The 24,407-nt window shown below is 34.0% G+C and overlaps 1 protein-coding gene across 6 annotated transcripts in view; it reads right to left on the reverse strand.

Moving 5' to 3' along the window:
- The window catches only part of SSBP2 (single stranded DNA binding protein 2), a 369,390-nt gene that overhangs the window by 245,146 nt on the left and 99,837 nt on the right, over positions 1-24,407 (reverse strand). For all 6 annotated transcript variants that reach the window (XM_051992898.1, XM_051992901.1, XM_051992881.1 and 3 more), the window contains exon 2: positions 5,274-5,346. In XM_051992898.1, the coding sequence (XP_051848858.1) occupies positions 5,274-5,346 (73 nt within the window). The remainder of the gene's footprint in view (positions 1-5,273; positions 5,347-24,407) is intronic.

Consider the following 24,407-nt stretch of genomic DNA (forward strand, 5'->3'; position numbering starts at 1 on the left):
TCACTTTTACAAAGTTCTAAGAGTGAAGAAATTCTTACTTATTATTAGGGTCTTTTTACAATGGGTCAGCCTAGTGCAAACAGGAGGTTGAACTTGAGCAGCTGGAAGTACTTTCTGTGACCAAAGGCCGCTTCCTGGGCGGGACCCTAGCCATATTGAGATAGCTTCTTAATGGGAGACGGCTCCCTCTGACTGGCTGCGCGTGTGACCTCACAGACCCTTCTTAAGCCCAGTGCAGCAAGAGGACACTCTCTATATCCTGAGGTAGCTGGGCCAAGTGGATGGATGGCCAAGAGAGTAAAGGAGCTTCATAGTGAACATGTGGGTTCTCGAAGACCTGGTGTTCACTTGGGAGTTAACAGGTCAGGGCAATATGTGAGCAAGTATAATAAAGGCTTTAAGTTTGCACTTGGCTGTTTTTGAGCGCTCTATTGGTTATTAAACTAAGGCTTATGAAATCGTAGCCAGAGGCCTCTGAAGACTTCAGAAGCAGTAAGCTGGGTTATTGGTTGGCACTGCAAAAGGTCAGTGGCCAGAGGTTTCTCTGAAGCCCTGAGAATTAGGAGAGACTGGCAATGTAAAGAGCTGCAGAGTAACGCTAGGACATTTGCAAATGAAATGACTGCCAGGGTTAAGTATCCTGTCCTTTACAACTTATATATATGAAAGTGGAATCGGCATCTCTTAACTTCTACCCAACTCTCCAATTTTAGCCTCTGCAAAACCAAGCAATCTAACCATTCTTTTACCTTAGATCTTTCAACCTCTTGAAGAAAGGACTCACTGCTATCCTGCCTTTCCCCCATACTTTGCCTCCTCACCAAATCATCATTAGCCTAAATATTTCTGGTTTCTTCAAATTATCTTTCTTTGGCAAAATCTCAAGACTTCTCCTTCTAGGACACTTTCTAGCTTAAAAAATACTTATTAAAAGTTTGAATTTTGTCACTTTTCTACTTCCACAACAAAGTATCAAACTCATGGCCTGCAGAATTCTGTAGTACTGCCTGAACCGGATTAAAATTTAACTCAAAAATGTTTAACACAATAAATAAAGTACAATATATGCAATGTTTATTTGTTTTTTTTAATACATTTGTACTCACAAGGATCCATTTCTATTTGCGTCTGACACCAAGTGTTGTAAAACAGAACATCTCATAATGTTTCTTCTCCAGGCACAGTCACCACTCTAGTTCAATTAGCCCCCATCAGCATTCACCTGCACTATTACAATTACAAAGATCTTTCTGCCTTAAAACTCTACCCACTCTAATTCACAAGTGATTTTCCTAAATGAATGATCATATCATTCTCCTATCCAATAAACTTCAGTGGCTCCTTAAACTTTCATAGTTGTAAATGGAAGGATAAAGATAGGGATGAATCTGGGCCTTGCTTAATAGTAAAAACACCCAGAAGACAGAAATATAACATGAATGAGCTATATCTAAACAGAAACTTACTAGCAAAGGATCTTGGGACTCTACTGTTCTCCCAACCCACTTTGAGTTTGCCATGCAGTGTAGCAACCAAAAATGTTCTTGTGCTGCATTAATAGAAGTACAGATGCTAGTATGACAGGTAGGCATTCAAAGTTGCTGCCAGAATCACTAAAAGAATTGTTCATATTGATGAGACTATCGATCTTATCAAGGAGTTAGAATAAGGAATGTTCTCTGATCACACTTACGGAAAGCGTATTGTATTTAACTTGAAGTAACATTCTATGAGTAAATTTTCAAAATTAGATTACATATAAAATGTAATGTACTTAAGAGAAGTCGATCAGAATGGTGAGAAAATTAAAAAACTGTCAGATAAATAACTGAAGGAAAAAATGTTTAGCAACATAAATAGTCTTCTAGAGATATAAGTGCTTTTTAAAAAAAAAAGTCTGAAGCTCTGTCATCCAAAAATCAGCAATAGGACCAATAGAAGGAATTTTTAGAGAGCTAGATTTAGGTTTAACATATGGAATTTCCTAAGAATTACAGCTATCTCAAACACAGAATGCTCAATGAAAGCATTCAAGTAGAAGTAGGATGACCAGTTGTCTGGAATGTGTTAACAAGGGCTGTGATGCAGGTACAAATTGGTTTGGATGATCTTTGGAGTTTCTGGAACTTTAAGAACCTGTGAATCTAGTCATTCAGATATGGCTACTTTTCCTCAGGGAAAGGAATGGCTTGCCTTCTTAATTGTCCATTACTACTCCCTGTATTCCTCCCCAATTAGTATTGCTCCAGCCCAGTGGAAAGCATAACAATCTCACAGCTTTTCTCCTGGCTCTGAAGCAAATACATTGCACTTTTGAGATTTAAGATTCTAATCTTTTGAAGTAAAAGGAAAAGTGGTCTCTTCTATCTATCTGACAAGTCCCCTCAAACTCTTAAAAAAATTTTTCCCCACTTAATTTCCATTCAAAAAAAAATCAAAAATACACAGAAGTGATATTTGGTAAATGTTTCGATGCACAAAAGTCTAAAGTAAGATTTATCTATATTTTGAAAGAAAACTCAGACTTAGTCATACTGGGAATTTTGTAATAAGAGTAGAGATAGGAGTCTGTACAGAAGGTTGGAAATGAGATGAGTGCTAGGCTATATATACCATTTGACTCATATTATGCCACGATTAGACAATACCCCCAAATCAAAGGAAAAGGAAAAGGACTTATACATATACTTATATATACGATAATATTTGTAGTGAAACTTTTTGATGTAGCAACAAACTGTAAACAAAGTAAGCATTTATTAACTAAGCAATGGCTAAAAACAAAAGTATAGGAATATGCTGTAATAATATCATTACTCTTCAAGAAATGACAAAAGAATTAGATTCAAAGAAACCCTGAGCAGCCTAGTATGAACCAAGGCAGAGTCAAGAAAGTAGAACTAGAATGATTTATAAATAATTGGATAGAGAATGTGAAGAGTTCTGTGATAGGATGGCAAAGAATAACAACTACAAATGTAAGGAAAAATGGTCAATTCCCTTCCTTCTCTTTATTTGACAGTTTTACTTGCTCTTCTTTCTCCTTTACCACTGATACAACTGATACTGTTCTAGTGCCAGTGCAGAGAGTTGTGGGAATTCCCTTCTTTGGTTGGAGGCACAGGACCAATGTAAAAAGAATGCATGAACCTGAAAAGTTTGAATGTCAAAAAGGGAAGTTTATTGATACTGAGAAGTCAGTTTTGCTAGGAAGGCAACTTCTGAGTGACAAAGTCCTGTTAGAGAAATAAAGGTTAGCACTGAGAAGAGAATGTCTTCACAGCAGGCAAGAGCCCTGGTAGGCAGCTGTGCCAAAAAAAGAGGTCCCTTGGCAGAAGCATAATTTCTACTTTGGACTTCTGCGAAGATATGGAGTTTAAAATGGTCCTTTATAGAAGTCTAAGGCTAAGGTTCCCAGTTGAAAAGAAAGACAATGCTCCCAATGCCCCAATGCCATATTCTTATCTTGGAGTTTCAGCTACTCAATATCAAGCAGAGATCTCCAACTGAATGAAATTCACTTTGAAGGTTTCCTGAATGGGGATCCAGCTACCCAAAAGATCAATGTGTGGGGGGGAAGGGTGGTGATTTGCCTTAGAAAAAGGCCCAGTCTGGAAAATATGCCTTCTCCTAGACTCTCTGGAATCCAGGAGACCCCGAATCAAAGGGGACACAATTTCCGAGTGATTGTTTTATAGATTAAAGGTGACACACTTTCACCCCCATCACAACCACTACAGGATGTCCTGAATCAGTCCCTGGAAGAAGTGAAAACCGAGGACTACAGGTAAGGGTTCATGGCAATTCCAACCAAGAGGAAAAGGAGAAATGGGAAGATAGAGAAATTTCAAGTGGCAGCAAGAGAGGGGAAAGAATGCTCCTTAAGGAACACAGGCCACCAGATGGGGTGGCCATTCCATAGCAAGCTTTCATTAAGTCAGGGTGTTGAGAGATAGGTATGCATATTTAGTTAGCAACATCTGCATAGGTACATGGAAAAAGAGGGCTGATTAGGGGGAATTCCCCCCAATCAACTTAAGCAGTGAGTGGGAGTGAGAAAGAATGGAAGACTACTCTGGGCCTTTTGCTTCCTTTTTCACAATTTCCATTCAACCTTACTTCCAGAGCACTACAGGAGTGGGGGGAGTAGCTGTCTCTACCCACCTCGCTCCCACCACCAACAGTTAATGGTGACTTGTAGCAGAAACACAGGGAAATGTTTGCACTGGGTCTTGGAATATGAAAAGGCAGCATTAGGACAAGCAATTAAGCAATCACCAAGCTTGTTCTAAGGGATGGGGATACAAAGACAAAAGTGAAACAATTTCTTCCCTTAAAGAACAGGAGACGACATGTTCCATCATTGGTAAAATGAGGGTGTTGGAATAAATTATCCATAAAACTCTTACATCTTTTTTCTTTTGAAGAATATTACTCTGGAATCTGAAATAAAGATGTGGAAATATTGCAAAATTTAAGGAATGAAAAGGAGTTATCTTGGTTTAGAAAAAAACACACAAAGGTAATTAAATCTTGGGCAGAAGAAGGTTGGATTCCAGTGATTCCAGGTGATGCCCTGAAGAAGTAAAATTTGCTATGGGATTCAGAGAGACTTGTTGGAGTGGGCCAAGTTAAAGCAAGACTAGTAACAACCTTGAAGAAAAAAAACTAAAACTCTAAACTTTTTCCCTCTTACAGTCTGGAAAGCATCAAAATCAATAAAAAAAGTATATTTTTAAAAATAGAAGCATTGTAGAAAAAAGCTCAAATTAAGAGCTAATCATATAGGTGGGGATAAGGAAAAGATAAAGGCTCAAAAACAGACCATTGAAATATCTTAACTAAATTATTAAAGGAATCAATTCTTGATTATATCTATATTAATAAACAGAATAAATATTTTAAAATAATAGTTATTCCCCAAGTAATTTGTGATTTGGGAATATATAGGGTAATTTTAAAGCCCCACATTTGCCCTGTGGGTTATATTTTGTTTAGGAGAATATTAATATTGCTTTGCATATCCTAAGGAAAACCAACTACAAGGAGCAAAATGTAGACTAAAAGTATGCTGACTGAGTAGTCTGGAATTTCAAAAAAATTGCTTACACAGATAATCCACAAAGTAAATACATGCCAATAATAGAATTCATTTTATAGCATGCAAGCACACATACACAAATGAATTACATAAAATTGCTTATTTTAAAACAGGCATTCATTTATTTATGCAATCTACCAAAATTTTAAGCCAAAAAGATACAAAAACATACCTCTGATAAAAATGTCTGAGCAGATTTCTGAGCTCCTACATGGAGCAGATATTCATATACATAGAGTGCTAACCTAGAAAATGAATAAAATATATTAATAATTGAGAAAGCTTTTTAAAATTCAAACTCAAAGATGACATTCTTTTTTCCTTCAAAATAATTTCATTATGAAATGCAAGAGAAACATTCTTTTCCATGCTTTATGGCGGCATTTATATTTCCATCTTTCCATATATACCCATGTGTGTGTATACATATGTATACATATACATATATATCTTTTTTATATTCTCATGTGTGTGGCATGTATACACACATGAGAATATATAAAAAGATATATATGGAGTATGGAGTAGGGTTTAAAGAACTAGATTTGGAGCTGAGAAGAGGATTCAAATTTATTGTCTGACACATACTTAACTGGGTGACCCCAAACTAGTCATTTTTCCTTTGAGTGCCCCAGGCAATTCTCCAAACATGTAAGTTGCAGAGGAGGTATTAATCATCATTAGGAAGAGCATCCTTCCCAAGCAGAACAACTTCACTACTGATAAAATCACAACTTACAACAGGTTTCTGAGTACATACATTAAAAATATTATATGCACATGTGCATAAGATAGGCATGTATATATTTATATATATGTATACACAAATGGATGCATATATATTCACATTTGTAATATGGATTCATACACATAAATGCTCAGAAAACTTCTTACAATTAAAATAATATGTGAAGAAAAAGACAAAATGTGTCTCTAGGGGCAAGAAAAATCATGATCGCATTTCAGGTTTGTTACCTTTTCACTCTCTCCTTTTGTCCTAGCTTTCACCACATGATAATACAAGTCTATCATAAGTCTATGACCAATAATATGAATTCTCTTCCCTAAATTCCAGGAAGTCTTTTTTTGTGGTACAAATAAATCATTCATTTGCCTAAGAATAAAATTATTTCATGGAAACTTTCTAAAAACTTTATCTCCTCCAACTTTTTTCTGCATGCTAATATAAACTTGAGTTATTTGTACATGTACATGCCAAAAATCTTAGTTTTCACTTATATGATATCCATTTTTATATCTGTTTACCAACCTTCTATCAACCTCTAGCTTTGACACTAACATGAATTATTGAATTTTACAAGGCACCTAAAAATATAACAAAAATAGTATTAAGACGATCTGGAGATAGATTTCACAAAAGCATTTAGGAATTTTATATGTGTTTGTGCATGCAGTCATATTCAAATACACTCCATATCACATGCAAAGAATATTAAGTATTCTGTTTATACAATACAATTCCCATTATCACATGAACTCTTAATTTTTAAACTGCTCTATGTGATTTAATTTCAGTTGAGCTGTTAACAGAATATTATTCAAAAACCCAAATTAGTCTGTAGCAGTATTTTTAATGATATCTTGGACTGATGCCCAGATAGCACACAACAGTTCAATTTCTGCTACTCTATATTTACCAATATTGAACCAGGTTTCTAGTAAACAATACATAGTAACAATTCAGCATAGTCATACTCTTTTTTTCTGCCAAATGAATTTTTTATTATTAAAGACAGATGACATTTTTGTCTCAAAAAATTCCATTTATAAATGAGTTGCTGCACAAGTAGCAGAAAGAAAAGTTTTCTCATTCCTGATCATCTATCTACTTGTCATGAAGTGAGGGTCTTCTACAACTTGAGCTGATCTGCACATTGTTCTGATATCCTGAAAGTCCCTATGTCTGATTCAAGCATTTCACTACTAGGGAATAGTATATCTGAGAACATTTATGGCCACTGAAACAACTTCAAAACTCCTCCTACTTCACAATTTTTTAAATTAAACACAGCATTACCTAGATGATAGCATTCTTTTTTCTAGGAACAAAGGAAGTATTTTTGAATTCTTACTATAATAATAGCTAAATATGGCTACTGAAAGTTTTGCAAAAGGCTGTACAAATATCATAGCTGCTATGATTATCCTCATTTTCCAGATAAGGAAACTGAAGCTGAGTGTATTTTAAATGGCTTTCCCTGTTTGAGGCAGGATTTGAATACACTCTTCCTGACTCAAAGTTAATCCTTTATCCACTGTGACACCTCACTGACTTATAATGGACTTCTTCCTTTCCACAAGAAATTTCCATTTAAGAAATAAAAAGTATAATCCGAAATTAAATTTTAGGTGGTTTTGTTTGTTTGTTCCTTAAGTCAGCAGTCTCAATTCATGTCCTGTGAATCTAAAAGGAACATTTAGCACAGGGATATACTTCTCTAGATATTCATCTAAGTTTCATGTAAAATTCATATTGTGTTATTACCACCAGAAATTAATAACTCATATTTATATAGTGCTTGAAGTTTACAAAGCACTTTTTTTCATAATATTGGAAGGCAAACCACACAACTATTATTACAATATCCATTTAGTAATGGTTTAGTTGTGCCTGAGATTGATTAAAGTCTTGTTTAGCCTCATATCTTAGTGGCTGTCACTCAAAGCCAAGCCTTCTGACTCCAAGCACCCTTTGTATCATACTTCTGAGAGGCCAACAATTCGGAACTGTTTTCATCCTGCAACTTCTCCTGAAAGGCCACAAAGTAGAGTACATCCAAGGCTGGTCTTGTGTTGGGAAAACCTGGCTATTTGAAAATGCTGTCTCAGAGATAATACATGACTTTATCTTTGCATGCATTCATGTCTGTGACAGACTTGTACATATACTCAAAAACTTGGCCAAGTCTTTTCTAATTCTACCTCTACACTACTTTTCATTAGCAGTCTCCTCTCTGCTCATAACACAACACCCTTGTTAGGGCCCTCTCTCATCACCTTTTCCAGGACTACCACAATAGTTTCCTTATTGGTCTCTCTAATTCTCTCCTGTTTATTTTCCATACAAGTGCCAGGAGAATATTCCGAACAACACTTAGGAAACTTCAGTGGCTCCCTAATCTCCAGTCAGTATGTATACAGATAATATCCATACTGTTTCTCACTCAGGGGAGTCCATCTTTTACCACCCAGATTTTAAACTGAATGTCACTCATGGTTAGAAAGGATACCCTCTCAACCTAGGCTTCTTAGAATCTTCCTAGTAATTTTCTTTCAAAATACCAGAGGTTATTGTCCAAAAACTCCTCCTTAAGTATACATGCTATTTCTTTTAAAGCTCAGTCCAAACACCATCCGACAGAATGTAAGTGTTTTAAAGTCAGGGACTATTTTATTTTTCCTCTCTGTTATATCCAGCAGCTACTAGCACAATACCTGGCACCAACAGTCACTTACTAAATGCTTGAGGATTAATTTTCTATCTTCTCAATGCCCAGCCAGCACTGTTTCTACATACCAGAAGAAGCATTAGTAAAGGAAGTTTCTGTATAAGAATTTCCTTCTAATAACAAAGAAACAGTTCAGGTTCCTCATCCCACTCCTCCCTATCCAAAGGGCTTCTTATTACCAAAAGTAGACAATCAGACAGACAGAAATCTTCCTAATCTTTTCATTTTCACATTTTTCTTGCATTCTCTTGTTTTGACCCTGAGATCTCAAAAGTAGAATCCTGATAAATAATGACTTAAATACGATTTATTAAGTTGCTCAGCGAATAAAGCACAAGTCCTGGAGTCAGGAAGACTTCAATTGAAAACTAGCCTCAGATAATAGCTGTGTGACTCTGAGTAAGTCACTTAACTTCTGTTTCCACTAATTTCCTAGAGAAAGAAATGTCTAACCACTTTGCCAAGAAAAAATCCCTGGACAGTTTCGTGCATGGGGTCATGAAAAGGCAGACACAACTGAATAAAAAAACCTTATATGCTTGGTTATTCACATTTTTTCCCATTATCAGATATTAGGAAATTATAACTTCATTAGAAAAATATGTGAACATTTCAGTAAACAACATAAATAATCCATCTAAACTTGTTCTTTCACTCCTCTTAAAACTGAAGCTGCTCATATTTTTAACAGAACAAAATATTTATTCTTATCCTTATAAAAGACACATTAGTATTATTTAATACAAATATTTTTCATAACATTTCACTTAACAATTATTACTTTTTCCAACTCTAAACTAAACAAGTTCAATTTTTAATGTGTTGATACAGTAAAATTTCTTAAGTTCTGGGCCTGGGAGTGAGGAAACACATAAAATCTACAAATGACTCATTGCATCAACTTCAGGAAGCCTCCATTTCTCAAGCCTCAAATTCTTCAGCAGAATGAATCCAGAGATACCTACCTCTTTCTGCTCTAATTAATATGAAAACTGATTGTATCACATTTATACAGTATTTGAAATTTCATGAAAGAAAAACATTGGAACATAAATATAATTTATTGTTGCAAACAAAAAAGCTATCCTATGCAAAAAAAATTCCACAATTTTAGCCTAATCTTGATGAAATAATTATATGATATTGAAGATAAAGAAACTTGGTAATTTCTAATTCCTTTTAAACTATCATTTCAGTTTTTTTAATTTTAAAAAATTTTTTAGATTTTTTTTAGATTTTAAAAATATTCATTCATTTCAGTTCAAGAATCAGTGAAATTCGTGGTATAATAACAAAGAGAAAACAAACCTTGATCTTTACACACACTTGGAACTAGAAAGAATCCTGTTTATCAATGGCAAAATTAATATAAGATGATTAACACCATTCGCCTCCTGTCAGACTTAAAATCGAGGTTGAAATATGCATTTTTGGACAAGGATAATGTAGGAATTTGTTTTGTTCGGAATGTTTGTGTTGTTGTATTTTTTAAACTTTTAATAATTGTTTAATGGAGGGAGGGAAAAAAGATTTTTTAAAAAGTGTTTTTTTTTTTTTAAAGAAAAGGGAGGTACTAAGGTTACGTGTAAATTTAATTATCTGTAAGGCTATTCAAAATTTAGGCTAAAAACACAGACTAAATAAGATTCATTTTGAAAACTAATGTCAGAAAGCTTGCTGAAACTAGCTAAAACTTGTCTTCGTTTTTTTACATCCTCAATTTACTATTACATTATAATGATTTCTTTAAATGATCTTCAATATTATACTCCTAGATCAAGGTATAGAATATATGGGAATTCCCTCATAGCTTCAGTCATTCAAGTTATTTCTATTTATATATCCCTGCTTCCTCCCTTGAAAAGAGATGACAGACTCCAACCAACTATATATTATCATCATTAATATTAACATCAATATGACCTAAGCTCATTATTTGTATATTCAGAGGTAGCTGTAGTCTGTTTAACCTTGTCTATGCTGATAATCTTTGCAAGACTCCTGAACCCTTTGTACAATAACCACTTAGGGCCAGCCACTTAGAGTCAACTTATATCTAAATAGGGCTAGATTCTAGGAATGATCACATACGAAGCTTCATTCCTCCAAACTAGAACCTTCCACCACCTATCCAATTATAAGAATATTTATTATAACTATATGTTCATGCTAACTGAAAAGGAAAACAGGAATAAGCAAAACTTTGTTCCATAAAAAGTTGGATTTATTTGTATTTTTCTTAACTAAAGTTTAACAATGATATGTTTAATCTACTATTTTAGTAAGCTATAAATCTCTAACATACCAAATATATCTTTTTTTCTATCCCTGCAAGCAGAACAGACCTAATAGACCCAAATATAAGAAAAATAATTTTACTCTAAGAACTCTGAATTAGCATTAATATAAAAATTCTAAAAGGTTTCACCTAAATTATTCAATGTGACACTTAACCTGCTTGACCACTGGTCACTACTTGGAACAATCAGGAAGATTCCATAAATTAAAACATAGGATGGATGTATAAAATTATCATGAGCTTTCCCAATGAATTTAGGGCAAAATAATAAGAGATTTTTTTTAAATAGAGGTGGAATTATCAATACAATAATCTTATTGACCAAGATGAGATAACTAGTTAGTTTAGTTAATAGACTACTGAAGCCTGAAATCAGGAAGACTCATCCTCCTGAGTTCAAAATCTGATCTTAGACATTCACTACCTAAAAATATCCATGGGAACATCCTTTAACACTCCTTACTTCAGTTTCCTCATTTGTAAAATGAGCTGGAGAAGAAAATAGCAAATCAGCCCAGTACATTTGCCAAGAAAACCTGAAATAGGGTCATAAAGAGTTAGACACAATGACAAATGATTGAACAATTAACTAAAATTTATTGTCATTTTTAATTCCTTAAAAAATCTTAATATAATTACTGAGCTTGTAAATACTTTTATTTCTAGAGAAAATTACCCTAAAATTACAGAAGTAAAGTGGGCATAAGAGATGCTGTAAAGATATGTTAAGATATAAGCAAAATAGCAGGATTTTTTTTCCTAGAAGAAGGTAAAATAAGACAGAACAACTACATGGTGTAACAATCAGATTATAATGGGAAAAAATTCACAACATAATCTTGCATTACCTTCAGCAAAAGGTTCTGACTCCAACCACTGCACAGTATGAATAACATATCATGCAAGCTACAAGAACAAGCAGAAAGCAAACAACAGAGGGGATAAAACCTAAACTGAAGTTGACCATGCAGTTCAGAAGCTTCAGGGCAATACCAGATTTAAACTTTCTGGTCAAGCTGCATTAAAGCCCAGACTTTGTGTCAGAATCTAATCTCCCATATTCAGCTAGCTAGAAACTTGTCAGTTCTGATTTAGGAAATCTCAAATATTACAAAAATTCCCAAAGTTACTGATACTACTATAGAGTGATCAATGTTCTTTAAGCTAGTCAGAATGTAGCACAGTAGATGACTGGTTTTGTTGCTGGCAGTTATGTAAATATAAATGTATATGTTTATACACACATATATACACATGCATGTATATAAGTATGCAAGTTTTTATATATGTGTGTATACATGTGTATGCGTGTATGTATTGTTTTCCAAAAGTCTTAAGATTTAATCAATTAAAGCTTTAAATTGAAAGACATATATATATATATATGTATGTATACACAGACATACTTATTTAGGTATTATGTATATTTAAGGTATGTATGTATATGTACATATGTGATAAAGACAGGGATTTGAAATTTTCTTTCATCTTTTTGTTCCTCTTAACTTTATGTGCATGCAGAGGAGAATTTTAGAAATGAAGGAAGCTTTGTCTCGGCATCCCTTATTCAGATACTGGGGATTTTAGGGGAATGGAGGGAGAACCCTAAATAAGCTTCATAGATTCAGACTCACAATTAGGTATGTAGCATGAGTAAAAAGGAATTTTCTAGCCCTAAGTCAGATAGTTATCTGGGACCAGAACATCAAAACCCAAATCAGGAATAAAGCAGTCAAATAATTAGCCTGAGATATTTTGCTGCTATTGCTGGCTATCTGATAGGGTAGAATTGCTCAAAGCTCTTAATTATATAGTAAACGAGGACAAGCTCCATGGCACAGTAATTAGATAGAAAGGCCTGGAGTCAGGAAGATATGAGTTCAAATTCAGCTCTAACACAATTATTACTAGCTGTGTGATCCCGGATCATTTACTCTGTTTGCCTCAGTTTCTTCATCTGTAAAATGAGCTGAAGAACGAAATAGCAAACTACTCCAGTTTCACTGCCAAGAAACTTCAAATGGGGTCAACAAAGAATCAACACAACTGAGATGACTGAACAACAACCACTACTGGAGCAATACCTCTCCCTAACCAGGAGAAATTTTCTAATCACCAAGCCCAAGTAGATGGTAGCAGAGAATAACAGATGGTCCAGAAGAGGAAGCAGCTCATCATTAGGGTTATGAGTGGCCTGGTCACATGGGCTCCTAACACATGCTCCTTCATGCGTGTTCCCTGGCCCCATATGCTCTCTACATGGTCTCTGCATGCATGCCCTCCCCCACTCAGGACATGGTAGCCTATGGCAGTATACATCTCATAAGGGAAAACTTTTCTTGTCACTTTATTTCTGGTGTTGAAACATGACTGAATCTATTGTTTTTAATGTATCTTCTCACCAGCTGAAAGCTTACACATGTTGGCAGGGGGTTATGAGTTACAGTTTGGAGACTGTGCTAAATCACAGAGTGCCTTGAACACAGGCTAGCTTTTCAAAGTGTCCCAGGGTGTCCCTTCAAAGAAGTGAAGGCTCTCCAGACCTACAGGAAAACAATGTGCTAACAGGACTGTGGAAATAGCCCGACTTTCAACTGTCAGTTTTTGCTACTAATGAGCAGTAGGGTTCAGGGACTGGAGGAAAGGAGGGCAATCAAGGCAAAAGAGTTGGACAGAGGTCATCAGAAGTATGACAAAGGGATATAATACTAAGACTATGGCAGGATTACTGGGGAAAAGGAGAAGAGAGTCTCTGATCAGACTGGGCAAGACCAATGAACTTCCCAAGATTCAAGGAATAAGAGGCATCAGACTCCTGAGGTCCATAAACTTTAGTCGGGATCTCACCAATTAAGGGAAAAGAGAAAACCTTTTAAGAGACAACCCAGGAACTAACAACCCGTATAATGGCAATGGACAGAGAACTGGAATCTACCTAAAGGATTAACAGTTAGGATTTATGGCTACTATCCTACAGGAATTAGAGAGGGAAGGTAGGAAATATGAAGGAAGGAAGGAAGCTAATATATGTGACACAAGAGAATACTGGTCAAGTCAAGATGATCTAAGTTCAAATCTTCCTTCAGACATTAACTAGTTGTATGACTCTATTTCTTTATTTCCTTATCTGTAAAATGGGGATAAAAAAGAGAACCTATTTCCCAGGGTTACTGTGAGAATAAGATGAAATTATATTTGTACTTTGCAAATCTTAAATTGCTACAGAAATGCTACCTAGTATGGTTATTATTCCAAGTTGGAAAAGCAAGGGAATCTCTCTTTTCTTTTCCCTTCTTCCCATACATTCTATCTAATTTGCTTTCTCTTTCCTTTTTCCTTCCTTTAACTGTTCTTTTATTTCTTCATTTTTCTTTTCTTTTACTTCTTTTCTTTTTGCTTTGCTCATAATTTTCCATTCTCCTCCTTTTAAAAAAAATTATTTCTCTGTCCCCTTTTCCCTTCCCTTATCATGCATTGATCTCACTCTTGCAAAGGATAAGCTGAATTATGGTACTATTATTCTTATCACTATTTTAGTTCTTTCATTCAATTCAACAAGTACTTACTAAATACCTCTAAGATAGCCAGAATAGTGTTAGCACACAAAAAATCTAATTCAATAACATTCCCTTCTCCTCCTCAAGTAGTTTATAATCTAGTTAGGGAAAAAAAGAGAACTTTTCCCCCAGATAACAAAACACGACACTATATAACCAAAACTCAATAGAATGGAGAGTAAATAAATACTATAAGTAGGATTGTAGCTAACATTTTTCATACATAATAGTATAAACAACAAGAAAAGCTTCCTAAACTTAATTTTTTTTTTAAAAAAGTTTCTGCTGCAGGACTAGAGAACACATGGTGATCACTCACCTGTTGGAGGGAAGAAAGAAGGGAAGTTCATCTGAAATGTGGCAACCTGGGGACTCAGTATAAGCCATCTGGAAACTTTCAATTTTAACTGGTTATTTCTGTTAACCAGGTGCTAAGTTTAGCTGTTCCTATGTTGTGAAAGGAAAACAAGTGCTCTAGATTTCCGTGACCTGATAAAAAGATCTAGTCATTCTGTTCTAGTAAAAGTGCTTAATATAAGTGATGAATGAGACCTTGAGAAGTCAAAGATTTCAGAAAGAGGGAGTAATTAAATTGGATCTTAAAGGATGAATAAAATTTGAATAAAGAGATTGAGGGAGAGAGTAAGAATTCTATGCAGGCTCATGTAATAACATGACCACATGTTAAAGACAGAGAAAAACAGAAAGGAAGAGGGAGATGGGTGGGAGAGAGAGAAGGGAACAGGGTGAGTTAAGGAAAAATTAAAAGATCAGAGTAGAGGGTTTGTAGCTTGGGAATGGTCAAAGAAAAAGTTAAAAATGTATGCTCTTGAGTCTTAGGCAGAAGAATGTAGATTTTATCTCATAAGCACTGCAGAACTATGAAGATTTCTTCATGCTATTTTAGGAAGATAAGTCTAAAGGCAGAATATACTATAGAATGAATTGGAGCAGGAGAGAGACTAAAAGCAGGAAAGCCCATTAAGAAGCTACTCTGGCTTGGCTGATTTCAAAAAAGCCTGGAAAAATTTACATGAACTGATGCTGAATGAAGTGAGCAGAACCAGGAGAACATTGTACACATTAACAGCAAAATTATGTGATGGTCAATTATGATAGACTTAGCTCTTCTCAGCAATACAGTGATCCAAGAAAATACTCCCTTAATGGGATTCAAATAATCTCATTCTATCCAATTTCCTTCAATCGATTTGCTCCTTCTGTCATTCCTGCTACTAATTTCTTCTCTAATGCCTTCTAATGTTTCCCCTATCCTCAAAAAATACTTATATGATTCTTCCATCTCTACTATTATTCTATACTTCTTTTGCTCTTGATGGCTAACCTTCTTGAGAAGACCATCTCAAATGGATGTCTCCAATTTCTCTTCTCATTCTCTTCTTAATTCTTTATAATCTGGCTTCATTATTTCACCAAAAGTGTTTTTTTTCCAAAATTATCAAGGATCTATTTTTTATATGCACTATATTTTTATTTGCTTTTCTTTTCTAGGTATTTTCTCAACAGTGGTTTATTTTTCAAATTACATGTAAAGATAGTTTTCAACATTCATTTTTGTAAGATTTTGAGTTCCAAATTTTTTCACCCTCTCTTATCTGCCTCTCCCTAAAATAGCAATCAATCTGATATAGATTGTACATGCACAATACTTTTAAACATATTTCTATATTTGTCATGTTGTTAAAAAAATTATAAAGAGAAAACTCATGAGAAAGAAAAAGCAAACAAAAAAAGTGAAAATATTATACTTTGATCCACATTCAATCTCTGTAGTTCTCTCTCTGGATATGGATGACATTTTCCATCCCAAATCCATTGCAATTGTCTTGGATCACTGCACTGCTGAGAAGAGGTAAGTGTATCATAGTTGATCATCACATAATCTTGCTATTTCTGTGTACAATGTTCTCCTGGTTCTGCTCACTTCACTCAATATCAGTTCCTGTAAATCTTTCCAGGTTTTTTCAGAAATCAGCCCAGCAGATTAGCTCGTAATGGGCTTTCCTACTTCTAGTCTTCACCACCTTATTTCCTATTGGTATATTATATCTTAATCAAAAAGTCTTTTAATTAGCTGCTGAGCCAGAACTGAGTGTGTGCATTTAGGAAGTATACATGCTCTAATAGATGTTGTTTTTCTCCTTTTGCTAATAGTTTTGTAACAGGGGGGAAAAATCTTGCATCTGAAAGGAAAAGTGATAGAAACAAGCCTCAGGCAGTGTTCTACTTCTAGCTGCTTATCTTCTCACCATGGAACTTCTCATGTGGCCATGATTGCAGAGTGCCACTGTTTCTTTTGTCTCTGTGTATAATATTATTTCTTAATTCTAGTTGAATGAATATCAGGGACAGAACAGAACAGGTGACAACTTTGGACTCTTCAAAAAGTTGGAAGAGTCACCAAAAGTCTCCTCAGAGCAGATTGAGGTAATAACAGCCAAATCTAGTGAGGGACCTACCCTGAGGAACAGCAGTTTAGAGCCAGCTGTGATGAGAACTGGCAGTCAAGACATTTTCTCTCAGAAGCCACAAGTCAACCCAGTGAGAACACAAAAGGACTTAACAGAACTTGAAGTACACAACCCATCCACGTACCCCAATAACATGTGTGGGGATAGGGGGAAATTCTTCCCAGGAACTAAATACACATATAGAAGAGAGAGCAAGGTGCTGGATTAGAGAAGACATTTATACTCTTCTCCTTGCTATATATTCTCAATAAATAATCCTTTTAAAAGTAGTAAAGAAGTTGACTTATATCAGGAAAATGTTAACTGGCCAACTGCTCTCAAGAGCATGGTGATCAGTAATTATAAGTACTTGAAAAACTCCAATTCCCTACAGGTTATCCCTAGAAGCCCACAGAAGAAATACCATCAGCAGACTTGACATATCAGTGTGAATGAGCCCAGAACTTATGCTACAAATTTAATTAAAAAAATAACTGAAGAGTGGTAGCAAAAAAAAAAAAAAACATTAAATTATTTTGTCTCCTAATATTAATTATCATAATGTTGGACAGTAGTTTTGAACCTTGAGTTTAGGAAGGTAAACAATTAAATAACTGAAAGTTTTGTTAAACAGTTTCTCATTGTGATTTTCCCATAGAGCTGCCCCAAACATTCAACCAGTCATGACAGTAGTATCTTATGGTAAGGATGATAGATTTGTTTTGCTTTTTAAAGTAAGCAGCCTTTTTGTAGATGCCAAAAAAGATAACCTTTAACATAGAACAGAATAATTTATCTTCCATATACAGGTATGAAAAGATCCAAGTTAAAAAGGAATATTGTTTTATTCTATTATTATTTTCATGTTAGTAAGATTGCTGGCATTGAGGGCTTGTTATTTAAGAGGGAACAAATAGTTCCCTTACAAGGGCTCTAGGGAACTTGAACCTTTCAAAGAGGGTATTCATAATTTCCACCAGAATAGAATCCTAGTATTCTTGCTACATTTATTTGCCAGGAAATGACACATTTTTTAAATAAATCATAAAACAGGATTCTTCAATCCTCAGAGTATCTAGGCAGAGGAGGTGAATCTTAGTTCTGGACATTGGGTAAGTGTCAACTACTACATAAGAAGCAACATCTAAGATTGTAAAAATGCAATCTATTTTTTAAATTTACAAATTAAATAATGTTGGAATTTAGATTATTTTAGAGACCATCTTGTTCAACTAGATGGTTAATGACCTAATTACCAATTAGCATTTACTGAGGGCAAACAACAAAATAGACATAAGTTTTATTGCTCTAACTTAACAGAATATTAGGCCAGACAATATCAGGAATGGCTAATTAGCTTTGGTGGTAACTGCTGTTTTAATTCACACATTACACTATATTTAGTGAGATTTAATAACTTATGTTATTTAATAACATATTTTTAAAGGGTGTGTATGATTATAGAATTTGAGTTTGAAGCAACTTTAGGGACCAAGAATTTGTTAAAGTATATCTATTGTGTGTTAAGATTCTCAAAGTCTATCAGATTATTCTGTGCATACAGTGAGCACAATATTTTAATAATGAATTTAATTTTTTTTAAAGCAGTCTTATTTTTAAAAGGAGATTTAAAAATTCTACAATTGAAATTATAAAATATGTAATATGTTTTAATTTTCAATCTAATTATCAGTCACAGATTTTCTTTTTCTTCTCTCTCTCTCTCTCTCTCTCTCTCTCTCTCTCTCTCTGAGACAATTGGAATTAAGAAATCAGAGTCACACAGCTAGGAATTGTTAAGTATCTAAGGAAAAATTTGAACTCAGGTCTTTCTAACTTCAGGGCTGGTGCTCTCTACACTGCGCCACCTAGCTGCCCCCAGTCACAGATTTTCTAAAAATTCAGCACAACAATCTTTCGAACTGTCCTTCTGCTTTATTTCTCAGTACTTTTTGAGGGTATAGCAGAAGAAAAGAACTATCTTTACCTTATCCATCTGGTCACAATCTATTCACAATAAACCTTATCACTGATATTAAAAAAAAAATAGAAACCAAAAAGCAGGACAGGAAGATCCATGATAGCTAAAAATCGATCTAAATTGAAGAAACCAAATGTTGCCAACGATGGAACTCATAACTATTTATGAAAAAATATGGATACAAATTATGTAGTATTTATTCAAATAGCTGTTTTATCTATGTGCTAATGATCATGTGCTTTACTCATAGCAGAACTCTTATACCATCATTTATAACTTATCTCCTCTCAACTGATCCACATTTCTAATAAGTTAAGCTTTCTATTATCTAGACTCAAAGAAGAAAGACTGCAGCCATCAGAGTACGGAGGGGAAAAGATCAACAAAGACAAGTTCTTCCTTAGATGACCTTGGGCAAGTCACAATCTCCCAGACAAAGTCTCTTTGGCAAAACTTTGTCATCAAAAGAGATTTGTTCCTGCTTTGTCAGATCACCTACTGGCCCTCTGTTTCCACATCAACAAATTGAGTGTTGTACAAGATGGCCTCTCTTGTTATTCATTTAGTCATTCCAACAGGGTCTGTCTGATTCTTTGTGATCCTACTTTTTGTGGTATCTTCCAAACCTAAATGTGATCATCCAGTTATGCAAATCTACCAGTTCTTAAGTCTCATGATCAATTAAAAAGCACCAAAATTTCTAGGGAATCAAAAGCACCAAAATGTTTATGGAATCAACAAGAACAATAGCCTAAAGCCAATTATTTGAGAGCCAGTACTACAGCAACACAAATCTCAACAACAGATGTTACTTAGGGGTGTCACTATATTATATGTTACCATATATGATATATCATTAATACATCAATTATACTTAAGTTAATGTTATGTATTATTATATATGCTATATGTCACCTTGAGATTAAGGTTGGCAATTATGACTCAAGGTCATCAAGAAATTATATGCATATTATATGTATTATAATCCACTTAAGAAAGCAGAGAACTGAGCAATTTTAAAAATACTTTCAATTAATTAATTTCAATTAATACTTTTAATAAATTAAAAAATTTTTATTGAAAGGAAAAACCCTCAACTCTCAACAAAAGTAAAGCCAAGTTTGTAAGAGAAGTGAATGAAAGGCAAAACTTGCAAATCTATTTAATTAGTAATCATCAGACAGTTTAGCAGATATCAATGTGTTAAGTTACATGTGCTAATTTGCTAAATGTAGATCTACTAGTCTTTCTACTTGAGATTTTTTGTAGCAGTCAGTTTATGCCATTACATGCAAAAAAGAAAAGTTTATTTCGTTAGAAATGTAAATGCGACTTTCCATTAATTCAAGATTAATTTTTCCTAATAATTCTAAATTAATGAAGTTTCATTAATCTTTAAACTTCAATATTTGCTAAAATTCATTATAAATTTAGGTATATTCACTCAAAAAGAACTGTGTATCTTCTATATGATCAACACTTACATTTTAGCATCCGAACAATAAAATTACCTAACAATTAAATATAATTATCTTAAATTGACCTTACCACAAATTACACTTGGACAAAGGAAGCTACATGATTTTAGTATTTATCTACAATGTTTGCCAGTAGGTGGCATCTACTATGGCTGCTACTAACATAAACTAAGGCTTGACAATTTTAAAAAGTATTATTTGCTCATTGGAAAACACTCTCATTGAAATTGCCTTTTTCCTGACACTGTTGCTTTAATTTATAAAATTCTAAATTCTTTCACTTTATTTTAGAAATCACCTATTTGCTGAATTTTAATTCAAATACTAATTACTTCCTTCACCTGAAAAATGTAACTAGGGTCAAAAGGATTTGAGTTTGAATTCTACTGTCAAATTGCTAGATAAGGCATCTAATCTCACAAAGCTACCTAAGTAAAATGGAGATAATAACAGAACTTACCTCACAGATTTATTGTGAGGATCAAATGCAAAACATATTAAAGCACTTTGTAAACCATATAACATTAAATGAATGTTTTTATTATTACACACTGTTTCCTTAATTCTAGACTTCTTATGATTTTTAGTTTTCAAAGTTCAGATGATTAATTCCCTGAATTAGAGGGGCCCTTCCTGAAGTATCAAATGTGTCCCCTCAAATCACATTTCATCTATTTTCTATATATTTTATGGGTACTTGTTTCTTTCCTACTAGATTATAAATTCCTTGAGGATAGGGATTTTGTTTCATTTATGTTTTTGTATTCCTGGTTCATAGGGAAGTATTTGGCACATAATAGCCATTTAATAAATATTAACTGATCTAAAATTGTTTCTCTTACAAGTTGTCATCAATTCAAGTTAATAAAGAGCTTTTATGATATAAACAGAAGACCAAAGACATCACCTCAAATCAGAAAGCATTCCTATGGGATACAAATTAAATGGTCAACTACATCTGTTCATTCTCAAATAGGAAATGTAAAAAGGAAACAAAAGGCAAGACATCACAAAAGTTAAAAGGGGGTTGGATAAGTATGGTCACTATAAAAAAGATTATTTACTCATAAATAATTAATAAATACCTTCCAACAGAAGGCATATGCTAGAAACTAGCCTGAAATCCCTATTTATTACTTTGAAGTCACATAATTAATCACATGTATGTGATGAAAAATATTTTAAGGAATTTTATAGTGAATAAGTATTTTATAGATTCTTATGTAAGACATAAACTTCTCTGTCAAAACTTAGTAAAATACTAAGCATGCCCAATTTTTTTAATATATATTTTATTTTATTTTATAATAACTTTATATTGACAGAATCCATGCCAGGGTAATTTTTTTACAACATTATCCCTTGCACTCGCTTCTGTTCCAATTTTTCCCCTCCCTCCCTCCACCCTCTCCCCTAGATGGCAAGCAGTCCTATATATGTTAGATATGTTGCAGTATATCCTAGATACAATATATGTTTGCAGAACTGAACAGTTCTCTTGTTGCACAGGGAGAATTGGATTCAGAAGGTAAAAATAACCCGGGAAGAAAAACAAAAATGCAAATAGTTCACATTCATTTCCCAGTATTCTTTCTTTGGATATAGCTGCTTCTGTCCTCAGTTAGGTCTCTTTGTCAAAGAAACCCATTTCCATCAGAATACATCCTCATACAATATCGTTGTTGAAGTGTATAATGATCTCCTGGTTCTGCTCATTTCACTTAGCATCAGTTCATGTAAGTCTCTCCAAGCCTCTCTGTATTCATCCTGCTGGTCATTCCTTACAGAACAATAATATTCCATAACATTCATATACCACAATTTACCCAGCCATTCTCCAATTGATGGGCATCCATTCAATTTCCAGTTTCTAGCCACTACAAACAGGGCTGCCACAAACATTTTGGCACATACAGGTCCCTTTCCCTTCTTTAGTATTTCTTTGGGATATAAGCCCAATAGAAATACTGCTGGATCAAAGGGTATGCACAGTTTGATAACTTTTTGGGCATAATTCCAGATTGCTCTCCAGAATGGTTGGATCAGTTCACAACTCCACCAACAATGCATCCGTGTCCCAGTTTTCCCACATCCCTTCCAACATTCATCATTATTTTTTCCTGTCATCTTAGCCAATCTGACAGGTGTGTAGTGGTATCTCAGAGTTGTCTTAATTTGCATTTCTCTGATCAATCATGATTTGGAACACTCGTTTCATATGAGTGGTAATAGTTTCAATTTCATCATCTGAAAATTGTCTGTAAAATATCCTTTGACCATTTATCAATTGGAGAATGGCTTGATTTCTTATAAATTTGAGTCAGTTCTCTATATATTTTGGAAATGAGGCCTTTATCAGAATCTTTAACTGTGAAGATGTTTTCCCAATTTGTTGCTTCCCTTCTAATCTTGTTTGCATTAGTTTTATTTGTACAAAGGCTTTTTAATTTGATGTAATCAAAATTTTCTATTTTGTGATCAGTAATGGTCTCTAGTTCATCTTTGGTCACAAATTTCTTTCTCCTCCACAACTCTGAGAGATGAACTTATTTATAATCTCGTTCTTTATGCCTAGGTCATGGACCCATTTTGATCTTATCTTGGTATATGGTGTTAAGTGTGGGTCCATGCCCAATTTCTGCCATACTAATTTCCAGTTATCCCAGCAGTTTTTATCAAATAATGAATTCTTATCCCAAAAGTTAGGATCTTTGGGTTTGTCAAACACTAGATTGCTATAGTTGACTAGATTCTGTCTTGTGAACCTAACCTTTTCCACTAATCAACTAATTGATTTCTTAGCCAATACCAAATGGTTTTGGTGACTGCTGCTTTATAATATAATTTTAGATCAGGTACAGCTAGGCCACCTTTATTTGATTTTTTTTCCATTAATTCCCTTGAGATTCTCGACTTTTTATTGTTCCATATGAATTTTGTTGTTATTTTTTCTAGATCATTAAAATATTTTCTTGGAAGTCTGATTGGTATAGCACTAAATAAATAGATTAGTTTAGGGAGTATTGTCATCTTTATTATATTCGCTTGGCCTATCCAAGAGCACTTAATATTTTTCCAATTATTTAAGTCTGACTTTATTTTGTGGAAAGTTTTTTGTAATTTTGCTCATATAATTCCTGACTTTCCTTTGGTAGATAGATTCCCAAATATTTTATGCTATCAACAGTTATTTTGAATGGAATTTCTCTTTGTATCTCTTGCTGTTGGATTTTGTTGATAATGTATAAAAATGCTGCGGATTTATGGGGATTTATTTTGTATCCTGCTACTTTGCTAAAATTATGAATTATTTCTAATAGTTTTTTAGTAAAATCTCTGGGGTTCTCTAGGTATACCATCATATCATCTGCAAAGAGTGATAGTTTGGTTTTCTCTTTGCCTACTCTAATTCCTTTAATCTCTTTCTCGACTCTTATTGCAGAGGTTAGTGTTTCTAATACGATATTGAATAATAATGGTGGTAGTGGGCAACCTTACTTCACTCCAGATCTTACTGGGAAAGGTTCCAGTTTTTCCCCATTGCATATGATGCTTACTGATGGTTTTAAATATATGCTCCTGACTATTTTAAGGAAAAGTCCATTTATTCCTATGCTCTCAAGTGTTTTTTATTAGGAATGAATGTTGGATTTTATCAAATGCTTTTTCTGCATCTATTGAGATGATCATATGGTTTTTGGTTGTTTGGTTATTGGTATAGTCAATTATGCTAATAGTTTTCCTAATATTGAACCAGCCCTGCATTCCTGGTATAAATCCTACTTGGTCATAGTGTATTATCCTGGGGATGATTTTCTGTAATCTTTTTGCTAATATTTTATTTAAGATTTTAACATCAATATTCATTAGGGAGATTGGTCTATAATTTTCTTTCTCTGTTTTCAACCCACCTGGTTTAGGTATCAATACTATGTCTGTGTCATAAAAGGAGTTTGGTAGGACTCCTTCAATCCCTATTTTTTCAAATAATTTATTTAGCATTGGAGTTAATTGTTCTTTAAATGTTTGGTAGAATTTAATGTAAATCCA

The sequence above is a fragment of the Antechinus flavipes genome, chromosome 1 (assembly GCF_016432865.1).
Source record: "Antechinus flavipes isolate AdamAnt ecotype Samford, QLD, Australia chromosome 1, AdamAnt_v2, whole genome shotgun sequence".
Lineage (NCBI taxonomy): Eukaryota > Metazoa > Chordata > Mammalia > Dasyuromorphia > Dasyuridae > Antechinus > Antechinus flavipes.